Source organism: Haliotis rubra, unplaced genomic scaffold (genome assembly GCF_003918875.1).
Source record: "Haliotis rubra isolate DU_JTF1 unplaced genomic scaffold, ASM391887v1 Scf1162, whole genome shotgun sequence".
NCBI classification, from domain to species: domain Eukaryota; kingdom Metazoa; phylum Mollusca; class Gastropoda; order Lepetellida; family Haliotidae; genus Haliotis; species Haliotis rubra.
The window spans coordinates 170,612-194,642 of NW_025765073.1; the positions used below are offsets into that span (position 1 = coordinate 170,612).

Genomic DNA, 24,031 nt, shown 5'->3' on the forward strand with positions numbered 1-24,031 from the left:
GAATCCCGATTCTGTTTCTAGGTTTGTCATCACTATACCAAAGTGGGTAAGTTCTAGGAACTGCATTACATCGGGATTTACTCCCATCCGTAATTGTCAACCCGTTATACAACCGGAATGCTGTTCAAACCGACCTTAACCCTAACTCAGTCACTCTTAGCCAGAATCCCAACGAATGAAAATAATTATCTCCCTCTCTGATGAAAAACGACCATTAAACCAGAAGTAGCCTTTATGCAAGTTGGTGTCAGGTTTGACGTTTTATTATTTAGAGCACGTTATCATTTATTAATATTTCATCTGTCGGGTCTTTTATCAGTTATATGTAATATTGATTAAAATATCAAAACATGAATAATATTTTTTCAAGAATTTGCTCTGCTGTTGGCATCATACATTGACGTCTCTGCTCTACCAATTGTACCCTGTAGGCGAGAACTGCATCACTGCTAAACTCAGCGTCCTGACCTGTCCGTTGATTGGCCATAAAACTGTCCCGTTCTTCAAGGTCAGGGGAAAGTTAGTACAGTTAGGCGAGTACCACCACCCGACTCCTCTGTCCCGAGCACAAGTTCCACAATCCCGGTCACGCGTGCAGAACCTGGCAGGAGTGTCGTCCCCCAACATGAGACCATCCTCTGCTATATCGACAGCCGTGTAGGAGCTGTACTGGATTGGGTAACCCTCTGAGTCAGAGCCTAACCGGACGTTCCAGTAATAGATATTAGCTGGTGTGGGCTTCAGGTCTGTTTGGTTTTCATAGTATTGGAGATAGATGTGCAGGTTGTAACTGCCTTGACGTAAAACGTACCACAGCTGTTGAAGACCAAGGAAATAGTCGCATCGGACGTCCCCGAACTGGGAGCTGAAACCGGTCCAGTCCATGTTTGGCTCAAGGATGTTCCCCTCACAGACGCTGACGTCACTAAAGGGGTGGTTCCTCCTCAAGAAGTACATTTGACCCCATTCGAAGATACAGAAAGCTTCAAAGGTGTGCGGACATTTGATTGGTTGGATTGTGGACAGCCTGTTTCCAGTTTGACCAGAGTTCTTCCCCTCCTTGCAATCTAGAAACGATACGAAAGCAGTCACGTGGTCGTAGTGTACGTCATTCAACAAGGGCCCCAAGAGAAAAGATGTTGTTGAAACTACGGTTAGGTGTTGTAAGTGAGAGTATTGGAATTTCGGAAACCGTTACGCTAAATTCAGTTTGGTGAACTGGGCCCTGGATGTACATAAGTTAGGTTATACCCAGAGTTATACCCAGCAATGACAGTTAGACGGGGGTCTAGAAATGGAGCTAAGACAGAGGTATACCCAGAGATGACAGTAAGAATGGGACGAGAAATGGAATTAGGACTAGCAGGTATTTACAAGTATATGTTGGATAAGTAAAATATACTAAAATATACAGAAAGCGACCAAAAGATCAGTTCGTTACATCCGATTGTTCGTGTTCGCTATAAACGTAATCTACTGTATACACGTTACCTCGGACTATTCTCTGGCAATAGTAGCCTGCCCACCCAGGCAGACACACACAGGGTTGGGCGTAGATCCAGGTTCCCCCGTTATAACATGGACTGTGGTCCTGTAAAATACAAAATCTTTAATGTATTTCTTTTATGTTCTTGTCCATTATTTGGAATGTTACACGTGACCAAATTTTGATACTAACCATCATTGATGTCCAGGTTTGTACACAATATGCATACAAACCCTCTCAGTTTATTGGATGGATATATGATTTACTCCTAATACTTTTGCATTCAACCCGTTATGATCCGGGGCCCCGTTTCACAAAGATCTCGTAAGCGCCTCAGATCTCGTAACTTTTCTCGTAGCATTCGTACCAGTATATGAGGTACATATATGAGGTACACGAATGCTACGAGAAAATTTACGAGATCTTAGGCTTACAAGAGCTTTCTGAAACGGTGCCTGGGTTATTTGTCTTCCAACAACCCTTGCTTGTCATAAGAAGTTACTAATCAGATCGGGTGGTCAGGCACGCTGACTTGGTTAAAGCAGGTCATTGTATCCCTATTACGAAGATCGACGCTCATGATGTCAATCACTGGATTGTTTGGTGGAGACTCGATTATTTACAGATCGCCGTCATGTGGCTGGAATATTGCTGAGTGCGGCGTTTAACAACAAACAAAACTTTTCATTCAGGATGTTCTATTTTTATTGTGGACGATCTGTAAAGTCAGGACGATATGTGGGAATCTATTCATTTTCGTGAAAATTTCCGGTTCTGCATGTTGGACGTCAAGAATGAAACAGGGTTGATCAAATCCAGCTCAAACAGCGACTGAAATAACTTTTTTTCAGTTTTTAAAGAAATCGTCTACATGCTCATCTCCATGATCGCCAGCCATGTCTAAAACATATCGCCATATTACCATCATACGTCATTAGGGTACACGAGGTAGAAAGTGAGGTGATTTTCTCCGTTTTCAGATAACTCATGTTCATTTGGCCTTTCCTTTATGACACGTGAAGTTCCGGGTTAGAATTGGTCTTCAGCAACCCATGCTTGTCGTAAAAGAGGCCACTAACGGGATATGGTGGTCAGGCTTGCTGACTTGGTTGACACATGTCATCGCTTCCCAATTGCATAGATCGATGCTCATGATGTTGATCATTGGATTGTCTGGTCCAGACTGGATTAACTACAGACCGTCGCCATACAGCTGTACTATGGTGGCGTTAACCAACCAACCAACCAACAAATAAACTACTTTTTAAAGAGTATATGTTTTCTATGTTTTGTCCAGTTAGTGTATTAATGGTTTACAGGTTAGTGCGTGTTTGTGATGTTAAATTTCTTTTTGTAATGGTTTCTAAATTATCCTCTCTTTGTCATGGGGGTTTTTTTGTTCTTCCGGCTATTCTACTGCAGAATTCTATACCTGATGTGCCATGTGTGAAACCCATTTCTGGTTCTAGAAGCGGCGTAAACTTCACTCATTCACTCGGTCACTCACTCGACCACCCACCCACCTGCTCGCTCACTCACTCACTCACTGTACCTGAACATGTTTCTCCATGTATCTGCAGTCTGATTTCTGCACCAGCCCGACACATCCGCCGTTCCTGGTGTCCAAGAGCTCACATGTATTGTATCCTGGCCCTTCACAGATGTTCACAGATTGACAGTCATCTCTGTGCGCACACAAAGCTGAGCATTCTAAACCGGAACTGGTCGATATAGTAGCTATGGAGGCACTTCCTGTGACCATGCCACTGGTGCATCCTGGGTATGTGATGAATTGCTTCATGGAGACGTCTGCAGCGTTTGCAACGTGGACGGCGGCAAGAAGAATTATAGTCATCAGTACACACACCATCCTGGAATGGATGAAAAGGATCAACATGTATATCGTTATTTAAGTTTCCAACGTTTCTGTCGTTTTTTAGACATAATCAGGACATTTTCAATTTTTTCGCATTGATGACAAAATTATATCATTTACATTCACTATAATCACGCACCTTGCCACCATTTCAACGTGTACCAAGTGTGTTACATGGCACTACATACCTAGTTGGTATGATCCCCAGGCCAAGGAACTCCTGACTCCCCACAAGTGGTTAAACAAACTTAAAAAAGCCAAACAATATCATTACGTTAATAAATAGAGGTATATTTCTTTAGATATCAAATATGTGAACGGTAAAGCTTCCTCTCCTTATTCCTATCCCCACATAGGAACCCGATTTCTGGTGTCCTCAGCAGTGGTGTTGTTAAAAGCGGCGCGTCCCGTGAAGGTCCGGATTAGAATTGACCCACGCTTGTCGTAAGAGGCCACTAACGGGATCGGGTGGTCAGGCTTGCTGACTTGGTTAACACATGCCATCGTATCCCAGTTCCGTAGATCGATGCTCATGTTGTCGATCACTGGATTATCTGGTCCAAACTCGATTATATATGAATTATATCTGGTGCATATCCTGTGGATTTTGTTACAGGTGAACAGATGACTTGCCTTTGCGTGTGTTTGTGACGCGTGCCGCAGGTTTGGCATGATAAGCTCTGTTTTACAAACACTTGGTATCATTGCTGTTTGATAGCGATTCATAAACATATGTTAATGATACAATCGTAATCGTACAATGGACTCGGCTTTTAGCAGGGGGTTGTTATGATTATCAATATTGCCCATTCTTTTCACTCGATGACAATTTCTGAGGAAGTATAGGACGAAGAAATATGACAGACTTGCAACGTATGTAAACAGCTACCCGGGAAGATCCGGGTCAACATTAAACGATAAACCAATAACCAATGAAAACAGCTTGAGTGAGTGAGTTAGAATTTAACGTCACATCGGCAATATTTCAGCCATATCGTGACGAGAAATGTTTTACATAAACAATAAATTAAATTTGCTAAATAATCAGTCATCGAAGGACTGTAAAATAACTAGAATATCACAGATGGAGTCTAAAACTAGCATGAACATGTAAAACTATTTTATTTACGAAGACAATACAATATAAAAACGGAAGGGAGATCACCATACTAGGAACCATGGGGACTTATATTACTTTTGCTACCTGCATGGACCCTAGTTGGATTTACACCATCCCCTCAGCCATTGGCGACAGAAGAGAAATCTAGCCATAAATTAAAAGCACACATATTCTACGATTAAAAACGTTGCAAGCCTAAATTTACTTTGAAAGTTTTGGGGACTTACGTACCCTCTCAGGAGGACAATAATTTTACGCTACTTCAACCCCCTTTGAGGATACAGCCACTAACAATCTAAGTTGAAAATCTGAACTACCAATTATAAAACCTCATCTTTTTACGAAACATATATCAAAATTCATTTCACAAGTCTATCTCTTTTAAAAAATCATTGATTAAATAATAATTAACATTACTAAAAAGGTCCTTTACCTTTGCTTGAGAATCCAATCAGGTGATCGTGGAACGCTTTTACATTGACTATAATCCCGCACCTTGTCACCGCTTCAACGTGTTCCAAGTGGGTTACATGGCACCACATCCCTATTTAGTAGGATTGCCAGTGTGCTTTGGTTCTCATTAAACTAAAGTGTTTTATAGTACCAATTCTCAACAGATAAAAATAAAAATATCGGGAACATACCAAATAAGACACTACAGTTATGGAATTCAGCTAACACGAAAAGACAGGTCTGTCATTCCACGCCTTATTTACAGAAAGAAGACAAATAATTATCTCTCTAAGAGGAAATTGTATATGTTGTGCTTGTATTTCAGTAGTATTCCAACAGTACCAGACGTTGGTGCCTTTAGTTGTTGAGAAACTCTGGCATGCTCTTTCTACGCGGATTTTAAAAGAACGCCAGGCGATTCTTGGTCAAATATTGCTTCATCAAGGCTGCAACAGTTAATGCTAGAGCTTACGAAAGGTTTTAGGGTAGACATGTGGAGGACATTTCCAAATCTGACGATTCTCCGATCCTCATTATCTGAGGGGCTGTGGGGTAGCCTAGTGGTTAAAGCGTTCTCACGTCACGCCGAAGACCCGGGTTCGATTCCCCACATGGGTACAATGTGTGAAGCCCATTTCTGGTGTCTCCCGCCGTGATATTGCTGGAATATTGCTTAAAGCGGCGTAAAATCATACTCACTCACTCACTCACTCACCTCACTATCGGATATGTTTAATACAACTGGCACGTGTCTTACTCTCCAGCTGTGAGTGAGCCATATTTTACACCGCTTTTAGCAATATTTCAACAATATCACGGCGGGGGTCACCAGAAATGGGCTTCACACATTGTACCCATGTGCGGAATCGAACCCGGGTCTCCGGCGTGACGAGCGGACGCTTTCACCACTAGGCTATCCCACTGCCCCTATCCAGCTGAGACTGCGTTTAGCGCAGATTTCTTATTGCCTTGAAAGGTATTGTCGCTTTCAGTTTGAAAGCGAAACACTTGAATCATGTAAATACCGACTTTGTCAATCAAGGCCCTGTTTCACAAAGCTACCGTAGCTATACAACTTCCGTACCTCCTATACTGTAACGTAGACTTACGTAGCGATACGATAGCTTTGTGAAACGGGGGCCCAGCTGTACCATGGAAATATATGGTAGTGTTCATTCACCTAACCGTTGATTATAATTCTATAAACCGCAGCCGAGTTTAAGGTATGGGCACTCTTGTGTACATCAAATGAAACATACAATACTGACAGGGAAAAAAAGGACACGCTTGCAGTTTTAACTTAAATTGCAAACGTCCTGAAAACCATACGAGGTTGAAAAAAGTCGTATTCCCCTTGTCTGCTGCAGACTCGATTGTGAACAGAGCGGAATATTGCGGAGTGTAACATAACTCTCAAGTGAGTGAGTGAGTGAGAGCAGTTTTACGCTGCTTTTAGCAATAATGCAGCACACCAGAAATGGACTTCACACATTGTAACCATGTGAAAAAATCGAACCCAGGTCTTCGGCATGACGAGCAAACGCTTTAACCACTAGGCTACCCTGCCGCCATTTATAACCCTAAGGATTGACACTACTGTTATTACATGGTGTTTTATGACATAAGCTTTGTGTCAATATGATGCAAGGTACACACTTTACATTGAAAGATTCTACTTAACAAACCAATAGCAATTTCTGCAAAGTAATTACCATGACAGTACAGGATAGAGCAGCAGCACCATTACAAAGGCAGCATTAAATATACAACGACCACAATCTTTACCTAATGATTGCAAAGATTCAATATTTTTATCTTCCAATGAACCTTAACAGAAGCAAATTGTAATCAGTACAATGTTAACATTAACAATGAACTGCACCGCCATAGAACAGTTGTAATAACCTTAAAGTACTGAAGTGGATAGAGTGAAGTAATCGTAAACAGAGAGCGGTTATACACATGGTAACGTATATGATGATAGTTATTGACCAACAACCACTCTGCACGGTTTCGCCTTTGAGCCAATGCTACTTGTCGCGAATATCTATAATCCTTAATGACGTACACTAAGTCCCCCTGTACTCAGGACGGCGGCCGCTCTGCGTTCTAAATATTACCAGGACGCACAACGGTCGCCAAACCTATGTTTCTGTGTAACTGCTCTGGCGTCCCTTGTGCCTTCCTTGTACGACTTAAGCTGCCAATTTTTGACATTTTAGTGGCGTTCTTTGAGCGTCCTAGGCGTCCTCTCTGCCTTCCCTCTGCCTCCCCTCTGCCTTCTATGTACCATCATATGCAAATAACGGTGTCCGTTCAGCATTGCGGGGCGGTGGGGTAGTCTAGTGGTTAAAGCGTTGGCTCGTCACGCCGAAGATCCGGGTTCGAATCCCCACATGGGTACAACGTGTGAAGCCCATTTCTGGTGTCCCCCGCCGTGATGTTGCTGGAATATTGCTAAAAGCGGCGTAAAGCCAAACTCAGTCAGTCAGTTCAGCATTGCCTCTGCCTTCTCGCCGACCGTTGTGCCTTCCTTGTGCATGCATTGGCGTTCGCTCTGCCTTCTCTCTGCGTTCTTTGGCGACTGTTCGGCAACCGGCATACTCTAGGTATATAAGTACCTGGCTACGACAGTTTATCATTAGTTTCATACGAGCAGGCTAAGTGAAATCATCGTATAATGACTTCTGTAAGCATGAACACTGAACTGCGTTTGCAAATAGCTTGTTTGCAAGGCCAACAAGCATTGTTTTTCAACCAGATAGCCATAGCCATCATAAATAGAAGGATAAATAGACGTAGAAGAAGAGTGAGGAGTGAGTGAGTGAGTGAGTTAAGATTTAAAGTCACATCGGCAATATTTCAGCCATATCGTGACTAAAACTAGTTCTAAATTTATAATACATACATGTAATATATAAAAACTCTGCCAACGAAGGATAGTAAAACCACTAGATTATCACAGATTGAGTTAAAACTAGCTAGCATATATCTTTAAAAGTAGAAAATTATTTCTGGACAATACAATGTAAAATTGGGCTATAGATCGCCAACAACTGAAGGTAGATCACCATACTAGGACCCTAGTTGGATTTATATCACCCCTTCAGCCGCTGGCGATTGAAGTCAAATTTAGCCAAATTAAAATGACAAGAATACAACATTTAAAACAGCTGGTTATATTTAAATTTCCTTTGAATGTTTCGGGACTTACGTACCCTCTCAGGAGGACAATACTTTTACGCTACTTCAACCCCCTTTGTGGGTACAGCCACTAACAATCTCAGTTACTAATCTAAACTACCAATAAGAAAATATATATCTATTTACAAATCAGTTAACAAGTAAAATTTTTAAAAAAAGGCAATAATTAAATGAGAACTTATATTACTAAAATGATCCTTCATAGTTTGTGATTTGAAATAGATATCCCTTGTGATGGAATATTCAACACAGTCAAGCAGGACATGCTGGACCGTGATTCTTTCATCACAAGGGATACAAAACGGAGGATCCTCACCTTTTAATAGGTACTCATGAGTATATCTTGTGTGGCCAATGCGACATCGTCGCATGATGACCTCTTCAAATCTGGATTGACAACCCAAGTAGGTGTAACCAATATGGGGTTTTATTTCATGTAATTTATTAATACCCACTTGTGTGTGCCACTTCTTCTGCATCAGATCCCGGATGTAAGTTCTAATGCTAGCTTTGTAATCAGAGTACGGAATAAGAAGTGGTGTCACAGATTTGTCGAGTGCTGCCTTAGCAGCAAGATCAGCCAGTGTATTCCCAGAAATGGCAACGTGGCTGGGTAACCAACAAATGACGATGTCGCATTGGCCAGTAGCAAGCTCATTATACAATTCAATAATTTCTAATAAAAGTGGATGTTTACAAGAAAGATGTTTAATAGCCACGATTAACAGCTGAAGAGAGAAAGAGCCATTGGGATGGTGCAGATGGGGTCGACATACAATACTGCTGCCAACGCCCTCGGATGCCAAGGTATGCCGGTTATAAGACTTATTCAGCAGTACAGACAGACTGGGGTCTCCGTAAATAGACCAAGAAGTGGACGTCCACGCATCACAACGCCAGCTGAAATAGTTACCTCCGTCATTAAGGTAGGTAACGTTTCTTTTGGCGATGAGTGTATGTCAATGGTATTTACAGATGATGTGTAAGTTTCGAATTTACCAGCACACTTTATACTGAAGCCCCCAATATAGAAAATTTGCAACTCACAAGCAAATGTGACTATTATATATCTCAGTGAAGTTCGGGTTCCAGTATTTGATTCAGGATCCGAACCCAGTGAGGCACCAAATCGCCAGCCGTGGAATCCGCGGTTACCAGGTGGGCAAGGTCGCTGTATGCTGGCGAGTTAACATGCCTAATGTCCCTGAAGGTTGGCCGGCATACTTTGATGATTTGGCACAGCGAAATAGTTTTCTCAACTGACTCAGTATTTTGTTGATTTTTCTCTTCGATATTACGTAATGCCTGCAACAACTTATGTCGCTATTACGTCTTCATCTGTGTGGGAGGCTCAGAATTAATCAGTCAAGCTTTGTTGGTTCTAGGAGGGCTACGTCGATGCAAGAATTGGTCCAGACCCGATTAAAGTCATGTTCAGAAAGGAGGTGGGGAGATTTGTCAATGTCCACTTCTGCATTAGGGGAGAAGCTCAGCACCTCTAATTGTCATTCGAAAATGCTTTAAACGTACTGAGTGAGTGAATATGGTTTTGCGACGCATTTAGCAATATTCCAGCAACATCACGGCGGGGAACACCGGAAATGGGCTTCACACGTTGTACCCATATGGGGTATCGAGCATTGGTGTTTGGCGTGACGAACGAACGCTTTAACCACTAGGCTACCCCACAGCCCTTAGTGAGATGAAGATTTAACCCTGACACTACATCACAATGCCCCACAAATTACTGCGCAAAGATGACCGATTTAGATTTGTATGAAATTTGTGTGTTGGTTGATGAACGCCGGACAGCAATATATTTCAAGAAGAACTTTCCTTGCCTGTTCGGCCAAAGCTTTTTGAATGATATACCATGAACCTGAGCTTGACAGATGAATCCCAAGATACTTGTATGGATGGACAATGTCCAAGGTATTATTATTAAGAAAGAACTTTTCACGTTTCTTTAATCTGCCACCTTTTCTAAACACAATTATCTTACACTTGGTAACATTAATTTTAAGGTTTCATTGGTCATAATATGTAACTAACTTATCTAATCTCTTTTTGTAAACCACAGACTGAAAATAAAAAATTACAATATCGTCGGCAAAAAGGAGTATGAATAGTTCAATAACTTCTACATTGATACATCTATGATTATCTGATACTAGGCTTTCAGCAATATCATTCACGAAGAATGAAAATAGAAAAGGAGATAGTTGGCACCCTTGACGGACGCCATGAGAACAATCGAAGAAGGCTGTATAACCATCATTCATGGAAACACATGATTTAACAGAATCATACATGTTTTTAAGCAATCTAAATGTTTTGCCTTTAACGTTTCACATCCACAGTTTATAAAAAGGCTATTTAATGAGGAGATTATATACTTTAAGGTAAATGGAAAAATCATGGAGAGGTAAAGCTATTTAGATATATAATTAACATAAGAACGTTGGAAGACCTGCCATAAGCATTTAAAGATGAAATTTTACTTTAAGGTAAAAGAAACAAAACCATGGAAAAGCAAACGTCAATGCCACGAGACATGTTTTATTCAAATACGAAAACGCAAGCTATCTATATGCACGAACAAAACGTAATTGCAGTTGTTTAACCTTCATTCGTACTCAGAAGTAGTTCAAATTAGCATATTGTTTACAGTTTCAACATACTTAGTGAACACACTGTCGTGTGACTAGCTGCCATGTCTACTTCTTGATTGTCTCGTTTGTTGCCGCGCTACCGTCGCATGGCAACAGCGAACACATTTTACGTGAATCAAATCGTGTGGGTAGGCCAAGGAAATCGGTTTTGATGAATAATCCATGTGTAAACCCCAATCATGTTGCCTCTCAGACGCACAGACCAACAAACTGACCCACGCACGCACATATACGCACAAACACACACAAACAAACATACACACAAACACACCTACACGTAATTTCTTTAACATAACTCAACTTGAATAAGTCATCAAGAGGTAAAGTAATTGAATCATGTAAGAGTAAGGTGACTGCAACACAAATGTGCAGGGATAAAGTGTTTAAAATGCGTTGAGGGGTAAAGTGAGAGAGAGTGAGTGAGTTAATTTTTTTAGTCACATCGGCAGTATTTCAGCCATATCGTGACTAAAACAAGTTATACATTGATAAGAAATAAAGTGTCATAATTAGATATGTCGGCAAGGGACAGTAAAAAACAACTAGATTATCACAGAAAGCGTTAAAACTAGCTAGTATATAAAAAGGGTAAAAATAAATATTTTCGACAATATTATGTAAAACATTGGCTAATGATCGTCAACAACTGAAGGTAGATCGCCATACTGGTGACCATGGGGACTTACAGTAAGTTTGCTACCTGCATTAACCTTAACTAGATTTAAACTATCAGCCGCTGGCAATTGTACTAGAATTTAGTCGTCACTTAAAAGAACAATATACATCGATTAAAAACGTGGTAGATGCAAACACCTTGAGAGACATGGACTTACATACCCTCTCAGGGAGGCAATACTTTTACGGTACATCATCCCTGAGGGGTAAAGTGATTATGACATAATTCCTGAGGGTTAAAGGGATCATAGCATAATTCCCAAAGGGTAAAATGTTTCAAAACGATTCTAACAATTACGTAAGGGATACATTGGATATAAGACCATTATTTTAGGTGTAAATTGTACACACTTGCACTCAAACAACACAAACGCTGTACAATGAAGCTTGTATCATAAAAGCAACTAATTTTATAATTCAATACAAACTACAGCATATGAGCTGCAGTGGCAGTAAAGAGTAGAGTGGCAATACAATATGGCAGTGCAGTTACTATGGCAGTATTAAGTATAACAGCTGTGGTGATTAACAACCGTTATAACATTGACCAATCAGCAACAGTTGTCAATCTTCCAAACAAGGCCAAAGGCGTGATATCCAGAGTGAAATCTTTACACAACTGCTAGCCTTTATGTACTGTGAGATGATAGAGACATGTGTTTGTCCCTTACATAACATTAAAAAGCTTCTAGAAACTTTCATTCTATGCTAGATAGATCTCTACTGTCTAGAAGTTTCCAGATTAGCCCTGACCCATAAATATCCAAATTTAGCAACCTGCACACCCTCTTCTGAATCCTCACTGAAACAATGTAATTCAGTTGCAACGTTGTTTTACAATGAATTACTCTGCCATATACGATAAGCCAGAGCCCCCCTAGTCTGTTCATAAGTAGTGAGTGACCCCATACGCCTAGAAGCCGTCCTTTAATGCTGATGTACGTACGTCCAACTCCACGCGAGTCGATCTTTACATCGCACAGTGCAAGTTTCTAAAATATACTTTTGTGGGGGCTTTGTTTGTTATTTAACGCCGCATTTAAAATATTCTTTCTATATGTAATGCGATGATCCCTAAATAATTGCGTCTGTACCAGATCGGCTGAGGGAATAAGCATGGTTTGCTGAAGACAAATACTACCCCGGATCGTCACCGACGACAGGCAAGGGGTGCTGATCAATGAGGACTAATTCTATCCTGGATCTTTCCCCGAGGACAAGCATAGGTTGCTGAGGACCACTTCTATGAATGGGCTTCGCCGAGGTCATCCACGGGTAGCTCTAGTCCAATTGTATTCAGGATCTTTACTTGAGGACACACGTGGGTTGCTGAGGGACACTTGTATCAAGGGCCTTCATTGAGGACAAGCTGAGGACCAATTCTATCCTGGATCTTTCCTAGGACAAGCATGGATAATATTGTTATGGACCAATTCTATCTTGGAGTTTTATCGAGGACAAGCATGTGATGCAAAGGTCCAAGTTTAGCCCAGATCTTCACCGAGGACCAGCATGGGTTGCCCTGGACCAATTGTATCTTGGATCTTTGCCGAGGATACGCATGGGTTGCTGAGGGACACTTGTATCAAGGACCTTCATTGAGGACAAGCTGAGGACCAATTCTCTCCTGGATCTTTCCGAAGACAAGCATGGATTGCTATGGACCAATTCTATCTTGGATTTGGGGACCACTTCTGTCAAGGGGCTTCACGGATCTTTACCTAGGACACGTATGGGTTGTTGAGGACCTATTCTGTTCTGGCTTTTTTTTTGAAGACAAGCATGGATTACTAAGGACCAAGTTGAGCCCAGATCTTTACCGAGGACAAGCATGGGTTGCTGGGGACCACTTCTGTCAAGGGGCTTCACGGAGGACAAGCATGGGGGGCTCTAGACCAAGTTTATCCAGGATCTTTACCGAGGACACGAATGGGTTGCTGAGGACCAATTCTGTCCGGGATGTTTTCCGAGGACAGACACGGGGTGCTGAGGATCAATTCTAGGCCTGAGGCGTCACCGAGAACAAGTTTGGGTTGTTGAGGGTCATTTTCTTGCCCACGGAGTTTTGTAAGGTCCTGTATAGTCAATCGCGAGGTACGTTTTAATAAGAGACTGACACCACGAGAGATACAGAGCCCTGAACAAGGCAAAACAAAAACTCATTAGTATCATTGTTGGAAAATTTAAAAGAGAAATACTAACTACTATAAAGCTACAAAATACATAGCATTTTCAAATGCGAAGCCAGCAAAATTCTATGCGTTTTGGTCTTCCTTGCATACACTCTCCTCAAATGTTATTGATCCTTAAATATCTTCATAAAATCTAATGTACATTACAACTCAACTTTCAAAGTATGAATATTGGTATCGCTTATCAGTTTCTGAATGTATATGATCATTGTATTATTACATGTACTGTGCATTGTACAACTCAACATTTTAATTATTTAGGATCTATGTATCACAGATGAGCTGAGGTGAGGTGATGTGAGGTTTAATGGGGTTTAACGTCGTACTTCAGAATATTTCGCTCATTTGACAACGTGCATGCGTGTGTAAATGTGGTTGCCTGTACTAGCCCAGACTTAAGCTGGTTTTATAGTGCTAGCTCACTGAGATACCATGCCGCAGTTAAGCATGAATACCCAACTCAGACGATGTTTATACTGACACCTTGTTTTACCCATTAATGCCGAACGTCAGGCAGGGACCAACAAGTACCATATTTTTTAACGTCTTTTGGTATGACGCAGCCGGCGATCGAACCCGCGATCTTCCGCTCTCCGGGCGGACGCTCTAACCACTATACCATGGAGGCGGTATATCACATATCAACATCCATATGATGATCAGTACATTATGATATGTACTATGTAAATTACATCTCAACATTTGAATGTGCATGAATACTTCGAAATGTATAATGATGATTGTATGATGTATATAGGTTTTGGGAAATAAAAATACATTTGAAGAAAATAAATAAAAAAATAAAAAAAATGAAAAAAAGCCGGGTTAAAAAAAAGTTTGTTCCAAGCTTTTGTTGTATGTTGATAAACTGTGACCTGTTTCGAAAAAACGATTTCGGTTAGATATATTGTTTCCATAAATAGTTTGTTATTACTGAAATCAGAAAATTCAGAAAACAATTGAAAAATCTTTAAACTCCCCCGAAAATAACATTGTCTATTCGTGGGTACTATATACTACAAAACCAGCTTCAAACCACCGGATTCTTTCATATATTATTGTAGCTATTCTGTTACAACTTGTCAGATTGACGTTAGCGGTGGTAAAGACTTCGGTGCTCTTCACCTTCTTTGGAGTACTATAGTTATGGCTGCGGTGGTATAATCGATGGTAGTTTTACAGGTTTATACTTCAAGGACCGGTTTAATATTCCTGGCTAATATTTAAAAGCTGCTATGTTTACTTTCACTAGGCCGTATTTCACATCAAAACATGTCGCCATTGATTTCTCACTCTGGAAACGCCTTGTTTGATTCTCGATTATCTGCCGAAAGAGATTCAGTTGGTTGTGAAAGGCAAAAGAGTGTTAAACAGTATATACATGGATCACTTACGTGAGGGAGTGAGTGAGTGTAGTTTTACACCGCACTCAGCAATGAGTGAGTGACTTTAATTTTACGCCACACCCAGCAATATTCCAGCTATATGGCGGCGGTCTGTAAATAATGGAGTCTGGACCAGACAATCCAGTAATTAAAAGCAGGAGCATCGATCTATGCGGATACGATGACATGTGTCTACCAAGTCAGAGAGCCTGGCCACCATATCCCATTTGTCGCCTCTTACGACAAGCATGACTCTAGGTTACTGAACTTCGGTTCTAACCCGGATCTTCACGGGATTTAAGAAAATGATGAATATGTCTTGGTCATAGACCTTATTTACCCCGACCCCATTTCTAACACGGGCCTCCATGGATTGGATCAGTAAAATAATTGATGACACCAGATGTTCGAAGAAATGGTTAGCATGTCACTTGTAACGGGTACAATCCATGAAATCCTACTTCCGGTGTCCTGTGTAGTCGATGATCGCAGCGTAAAACCCAACACTCTCCTCATATTGCAATCCACTAACGTAACTCGGATCAATCCAAGCGAAACCATTTTCAAAACTATTTGAAGACAACTTTGGCTAAACTCGTTTTAACATGCTGAGGGGCGGTGGGGTAGCCAAGTTGCAAAAGCGTGCGCTCGTCACACCGAAGACCCGGGTTCGATTCCCCACATGGGTACAATGAGTGAAGCCTATTTCTGGTGTTGCCAGATATTATGAAAAATAGCTAATCTATAGTACCCCCATTTAGCTGGACGGCGGAATAGAAGGATCGTCGCGGATGTGTGCGGAATGGAGTTTACGAATAGTCTTCGGCATTTTTGCACGGAAAATTGGTTAAAATCCTACGGAAAATTGTAATTCAATACTCCTTCGGAATACATTCTGAACGTTTACAGAATATACGGAACAACTGCGGCAAAACTACGGTAGAACCTAGGATTAATTGCGGAATACCCCACGGAAGAAATGCGGAACAAGTAGGAATGTGTGCGGAATGCTACGGAAGACTTTCGGAGTGTTAGAGGAACACATACGGAAACCACGGAACATTGGGGGAATAGCTACGGCACTATAGTCCGTTTGGCTCAAAATCGGACTGAATTGCGATGAATTGCAATCTAACTCGAAAACTAATAAACATAAAATGCTCAATTAAACGCTGATCATAATCAAAACATCATACCCACGCTGTGATGTTTTTGCAGAATTTTAAATAAAAAACAGTTGTTTAACAATCTATCATTAAAATATTGACACAGTTCACTCTTTGTAACAAGGGAGGAGTGCAGAGAAAGGGCTAGCCAGGTGTTCGAAAACGAATGGAGACGGCACAGCAAAGGTTAATGAATAAATAACTTTGTCTGTGAACGTGCTTCTCGAACACCTGGCTGTCCCTTTCTCTGCACTCCTCCCTCATTACAAATAGTGAACTGGAAGTGAAGACATACTGGAAGCACAAGAAGCTCATCCAAATGGACTAAACTACAGAGAAGGCTGACTTGGAGTTGCCCCACCTGCTGTTGTTGTTTCACGAATACAACGAAGTACAACGTGACGTATTCATACACCGCAGAAGACGGCAAAGGCGAAGGGCATACACTCCAAACGCTTCTGGGTACGTCCATGGCTGAGGGTGGAACGCAGAATTGGTCTTGGGAACTATGACAATCTCATAAAAGAGCTCCGTTTCGAAGATAAGCAATCCTTCTTCAATTATCTCCGGTCCCCACCTAACCTCTTTGACGAGTTGCTCACGGTCTTGGCTCCCCGACTGACATCAACTCCAGAAGTGCACTCAGCGCTGGTCTAAAACTTGCTGTCCCCTTGCGTCACCTGGCTTCTGGCGACAAGTATCCAACTCTGGCCTACAACTTCAGGATATCTCGCCACACCATCGCAAGCTTCCTACCCGGGGTCTGTCAGGCTATCATTGATCAATGCAAAAACAAAGTCACACAGTGTCCACATACTGAGCAGGAATGGAGATCACTCAGCTGGGAGTTCCAGGATAAATGGAACCTACCTCATGCCATGGGAGCCCTGGATGGGAAGCACGTCGCCATTCGAAATCAAGTGAAAGCCTATGCCATAACTACAAAGGCTTCTTCTCCATCGTCCTGTTAGCACTGGTAGACGCCAACTACAGGTTCCTGTGGATAGATATGGATGGGATGGGTCACATGTCTGATGCCCAGATATTCAACGCCTCGGAGCTTAAAGAATACATCGAAGAGGAAACCATCAACTGCCCCAGACGTGGACCACTCCCATACGATGATGCTGACACGCCATACTTCCCTTCTGGGGGGAAGATGCTTTTGCCCTCAGAAAGTACCTCATGAAGCCACACTCCAGACGAGGCCTTACAGAGGAAGAATTGGTGTTCAACTACAGGATATCCAGAGCACGTAGAGTCGTTGAGAATGCCTTTGACATCTTGGCCAATCGCTGGCAATGCCTTCTGTCTACACGGCAACAAGGACCACAGTCGTAAGAAGTATGGTTGAAGCTACTGTCTGTCTTCACAACATCATGAGGACGAGGTACTCTGCCAACCAGGATGCACTTGTAGACAGAGAAGACGATGACCACAACATCATCCTTGGGCGGTGGCGTCAGACGGCCAATATGCATGATTTGGCCAATGTGATGGACACTGTAGAGGCCAAGAAACAGCGTGAGTATCTGAAACTCTGCTTCAACAGTGAAGTGGGACAAGTTGCTTGGCAACCATATGTCATCAGACAGGCTCAAGTGTAATTGTGCCGAGATGGATGGACGCTACTCACTTCATACGTAATATGGACTCTAGACTCTTGACGCAGTATCACCTCACTCAGCGGACTCTTTATGTATGTCATTGTAAATTATTGCGACATGAATTCGTGTTTTGTCATTTACTCATTCTTGCATTAAAATGTTGTTAAAATGTTTCCTTTGTCACGTTTTTCTTACAAGTTTTGAAGCTTGTGACTTATGTGTTGATAGCAGGACATCATCACCATTTAGTGCCGGACAAAAGAATTTAAACAAAATAAAAGAGAGTTTAATTTTGTGTGTAATGTGTAATGTTGTTCACTTTCTTTTGTTCGACAGTATTGATGACAATATGGTTTGGATGTAGTTGGAAAAGGGTATGCTACAGACATCACAATTCAGTACCGGACAAAAGGGTGTGAACACATTTAAGGGCTAAGAGATAATTTGATTTATACAACCCGACAAAAGCGTGAATCGCCATTGAAAATGTAATGAAACAGTTATAACAACGGGAATATAGTTATCATAATAATTTATAACTTTTCTGTAAAACAAGCCAAACCAATCAAAAGTTCATACATATTACTGGAACAAACAGCAAAATGATTTTTTCTATATCTTTAAGAAAATTATGCATGCGATTCAAAACTATCATCAGGTAGTATAGTATGCTCTGTGTATTGATGTTCACATCCTTTTGTTCGGCAGTATTGATACCAATTAACCCTCGTCCTGCGCCACACTGTACGTGTATCTCACAGCTGTTGCTGAACAGGTCGATCTTGCTGCTGCTGATGAGGAGACTGTCGATGATGGAGCTGTTGCTGTTGAAACTGCTGCTGCTGACGAAGCGGCTGCATGTGATGCTGTTGCTGCACTTGCTGAGGAGGTTGTGGCTGGGGGGTAGCCGTGACTTCAGCTCTGACCAAACAGTCGTTCATCAGTTGCTGAATCTTTATCTTGGCGTCCCGGTACACAGGTTTGGGCAGATTCTTTAGGATATCTCCCAACCAGCTTATGAATGTCGTCCTGTCTGACTGGTCGGCTGACAGAACCTCTTGTCTCTGCTTCACCAGCTGCTCCATTGACGATAGTATCCTATCAGCTCTATCGCAAAGGCTGGATTTACATGAATCGGATCCACCAGACTTGTGTTTCCCGCGGCTGCCCTGAGTTAATGTTGATGTGGATACCTGTGTCACAGGCCTTGTACAGACGGTGGTGGTGTTGGCATCTCCATGTCGAGCAGCAATCTTCGCTTTGAAGGACACAACGTTCCTCTTCTGCACCTCTACGATGTGTGGGCAGAGGAAGCTGAAGCTGTCATAAATCCACCTGTCCCTTTCAGACATCTGTATATCAGTTTGTCAAGATTTCCACCGTCGCAATTTCCCAAATCGAGTCCGGACACTTTGAAACCATTCATATTCGGTCTGCCCCATACGATTGGCCTGGCCTGACCATACTTTCGCTTTCTGGTGCTTGTCACTCCAGGATCGGAGTTTCTTGTTGTACAGACATTCGTTAACCCTGATGAAGTCCACCATGACCTCTTCTTCTTCATCTTTCAGCTTACTGTAAACTCTGGTTTCTTGCTAGGGGCAGTGGCGGCATCAGTTTCAACAACACCAGCAACATCTGATTCTGCATCAATGTCAAGTGCATCAGGGGCAGGTTCTGGAGCTTGTGAAGGTTCTGGTGGGGGTGACCTCCCTCTCTTGGTACCCTTTTTCTTGGCTCTTGGCATATTGACTTGCAGCAGAGTTGTTTCCTATGCCTTCCTATTCCGTGCCTTCTGTGTGTGAGCGAGAGTATTCCGTTTTCATCCGTGCGTGAACGCAATTAATCCGTGGCTGAATTACATCACATGGAAAGGGAAGGAAGGTTAGCAGAATACTCGCAGAAGACTTGCGGTATGTGCGTTCATATAAGGAATGAATACGAACAACTTGCGGAAAGGGCGGAATACTTACGGATTGACATTTGACTGCTGAACAGCGACGGAATTTTTTTCCGTGCAGGTGCTATTGAACATGTTCAAAAGCACGTTTGCAGAAAATTTCGGCCTGCCGGAACATTACGAAAGATGAGGAACACTTGCGTAATAACTGCCTTCCCTGGAGGAAAGCCGCGGAAGATGGGGGAATATTTTCGGACAATTTGCGGATGTGACCATTTTTGCTTCCGCAATTATGCCGCGGCCCAGTGAAATGGGGGTTTTAAGGACAACACAAATGCCCTGGGACTTGTCAAACTCCAAGAACCTTGAGTCCGTAACGTTAGGACTGTCTCATACCACTCGGGAGTGTCATGTTTATTGTTTCGGAAAAGTATTATTATAAAAGTATTGTTTTTCGTAAGGCAGTTCGATTTGGAACAGAATGAGCAAGACGCTATTTATGAAGGGCCGTTTTAACATTATTTTTTTATTTAATGTTATCAATACTTTATTCATTGATATCAGAAAAATGAAAGATCAAAAATTCAAAATTACAATACCCAAAAATAATTATTGATATCTCAAAAACAAATATGTGATAATAATCACAAATATGAAATATATTTCATATCAAGAAATGCCGATTAGATATTAAAATGGGCTCCTCATATTTATCGTCGTGAATGTAAGTCAATATTGGCCTAACTTATACGCACTAAATACGATCAACGAGCGGTTTAATATTTGGGCTGCTGTGTCTTTGACGGGTCATTTCCTAATCTGTCCGCCCTAATTAACAGCGTTCGGTTCTATTCCCCACATTGGTGAACCCTATTTCTGGTGTCCCTCACCATGATATTGTTAGAAAAACAGTTAAAAGCGGCGGGTTGATAATTTCAGGAAAACTTTACGTCGCCAGCAAGATTTTAACCCGCATGGTCAGCAATACAGGGCCACAAAAACAGTATTTAGCCGCGGCGACATTCAACTAATTATGTTGACTTAGATATGATACGTATGATCACAGTCAGTAGAAATAATGTTTATCAAAGGGCATATTTGTGACTAATGGAGCACGTTATCATATTCCAGGGTTGTCCATAACAGTCCCATCTACATGTATTATTTGGGTGATTGATAAATGTGGTTTGGTTGATCCTATGTGATCTGTATATTTGCCCTGACACGTGTATTTCAATCTCTTAACTCGAGTCACTATGTAATGGGACCCGTGAAGATCCGGGGTACAATAGGTCTTCAGCAACCCATGCTTGTCACAGAAGGCGACTATGCTTGTCGACTAACGGTATCGAGTGTTCAGGCTCGCTGACTTGGTTGACACATGTCAGCGGTTCCCAATTGCGCAGATCGATGTTCATGATGTTGATCACTGGATTGTCTGGTCCACACTCAGTTTTTACAGACCGCCGCTATATAGCTGGAATATTGCTGAGTGCGGCGTTAAACTAAACTCACTCACTCACTAAGTAATGTGCAAGAAGGACCGAATCAAACAGTGGTGCCATAGTGAAGCTTGGTTCGTAAATACCGATTTCCATCAAAATAATGTTGTTTCAACATTATAGCTGCTAATGATATTTGATCGATAGTTGGTCGGGATTTACATAGGTAATACACGAGGAGCGGGGTGTAACTGACCCATTCGAGGATGGATGAGTTAGAGAGTGAGTTTAGTTTTACGCCGCTTTTAGCAAATATTCCAGCAATATCACGGAGGGGGACACCGGAAAGTTTACAGATGTGTGGAATCGCACCCGGGTCTTCGACGAGCTAACGTTTTAACCACAAGGCTACCCCACCTTCCTCATTCGAGGGTGAAACAGGGCACGCGAAAGGTCTAACCAACACACTTGCATTATGAATTCCTCCATGGTACACGGGTGTTATTTATCATGTGAAATAACTACATTTTTTGCGGCCCTCGATCAAGTAAGTAATCAATCATCAAGGATTCGAACACCCTCAATGTTGTTTCTGATTTGTCGAGAGCGACCAGTATCTATAGAATTAAAAGATAGAGAGAATCTTTCCAGGCCGACATATCGGTATCCTTTGAAGTGATTAGTGGACTAAAACATTGGTTTGATGACATGGGGAACGTATCAACAAAATTAATATATGCTTATTCAAGTAAGTAAACTGAATATTACCTTTATTATCGTGTGAGTTCGTTTGAATTCCGTAGCAACAAAATTGTTCTGATTAATTGTTCAGTAAGTTATTGTTAATCAGTCGAGGTGTGAACGGGTATTCAAAACAAGAGTCTTCAGAAGATGCCAAATCCCCCAGGTCCCCACATATTTGAAAGAACAAATCATCTGACAGTTACTTGAAGTGCATTTTAATATTTTTCAGACTAAGTCCAAATCGTTTCCATTGAAATCATGAAAAATATAAGTGCCAAAATTCTGTAAATAGCAAAAGGCACTACTTCAAGATCTGTTTGATGTATCTGCCAAGTCTTACAGAAAGATATTGAACGGTTTTCGAGTTGTGCTCCGGAATCGAAGCCCACCCTCCCCTTTTGAGTCCGAAACGTTTCCATGGAAACCGAGAAAAATAGAAATGAAAAAATCTGTAAATAGCAAAATACACTACTTTAGTTTCTGTTTGATATATCTACCAAAGTTTGTTGAAAAATAGTGAACGGTTGTTTTTTTAGCTATGTTCCGGAAACAAAATGATTACTATTGTAATACAGAAATGAAATACCGTTCGGGGCGTGAAAAAGCACTCCTGTCGCACGAACGTCGAGTTTAGGTCCACTTGAACCTTACATATCGTTGATTGCCTTTTAACTTGAACTGTGACACTTCTAGAACGAAGAGTGCATCAAAATGTATACATCTAAGGCCGGTACAGTACACCATATCATCTTATTTTGCACTCTGAATACACCATATCATCTTATTTTGCACTCTGAATACACCATATCATCTTATTTTGCACTCTGAATACACCATATCATCTTATTTTGCACTCTGAATACACCATATCATCTTATTTTGCACTCTGACTACACCATATCATCTTATTTTGCACTCTGAATACACCATATCATCTTATTTTGCACTCTGAATACACCATATCATCTTATTTTGCACTCTGAATACACCATATCATCTTATTTTGCACTCTGAATACACCATATCATCTTATTTTGCACTCTGAATACAGAATATCATCTTATTTTGCACTCTGAATACACCATATCATCTTATTTTGCACTCTGAATACACCATATCATCTTATTTTGCACTCTGAATACACCATATCATCTTATTTTGCACTCTGAATACACCATATCATCTTATTTTGCACTCTGAATGCAGAATACCGTCTTATTTTTCATTCTGAATCTCATTCCCCACTCCCGATTACCGTTTATCTCAAATATCAAAAGAATTGAAAAGAAAAGTGATTTGAAGTTTTGTTTGAAAATGCATAATACTGTACACAACTAATATATTCTTTATACAACTGTAACAAATGAGGTTTTACTTGTACCACACTACTGTGTCCCGAAAACCGTTACATACATACCGCTTACAAAGAAAGTCATTCACTCATTATATATGAAAACTTACCTGTCACATCCCCGTAATGTCTGTCGGGTGAACCTATGTTACAGCGTTATGTCTAAAGTGGCTGTTTTACACGACCTTACACGGCTAGTGCTTCAGACTCGTGACGTGTGAAAAAATCGATTATACAACACCACCTTTGTCTTGTCACGTGAAACCAGACATCCAGCACCATTTAGGCTCTATCACGCGCACCGCCAATTCTACTCGCACACATAACTAAAAGGTATGTAATAAAAAACATGAAATGTACCCTCCACGCGGTTAAAGCTACAGCGTTGTGGTAAATGTGTTTGTAACTTTACTAAAGATGCCATGGTCTTTGAATAAGCTTGCCATTGATCAAAGCTGTAATATATAGGTTGTGTTAACGCTAATGGGTGACGGTTCAGCAAGACGCTTATTGTTTGCCCTAGCTACACGGAACGCAAGCTGTTCATTAAGAAATCGTCAGATTTGGAATGGTATAGCTGACAGAGCTTTATTATGAGGTCACGTCCGGTTGTTATGACCCGGATACATGCTACTCCGGATTTTAACTTGGGATTAATTCGTCATTGCTAGTCCACGGAATATCGATTAGGTGTTTTGAAGGTTACAATGTTTTTTTCTGTATCAAGAATAGACTGCTTATGGTATTTCTAATAGCTC

At 41.3% G+C, this 24,031-nt stretch overlaps 1 protein-coding gene across 1 annotated transcript; it reads right to left on the reverse strand.

Annotated features, from left to right (window-relative positions):
• Positions 1-252: 252 nt before the first annotated feature.
• Positions 253-23,459, reverse strand: LOC124256530 (fibrinogen-like protein 1). The gene is made up of 4 exons (XM_046690519.1): positions 23,384-23,459; positions 3,039-3,357; positions 1,492-1,591; positions 253-1,067 (listed from the first exon to the last, which is right to left on the reverse strand). The coding sequence occupies exons 2-4, from the start codon at positions 3,354-3,356 to the stop codon at positions 412-414; spliced, it is 1,074 nt and encodes a 357-aa protein (XP_046546475.1). The 5' UTR covers position 3,357; positions 23,384-23,459; the 3' UTR covers positions 253-411.
• Positions 23,460-24,031: the final 572 nt, after the last annotated feature.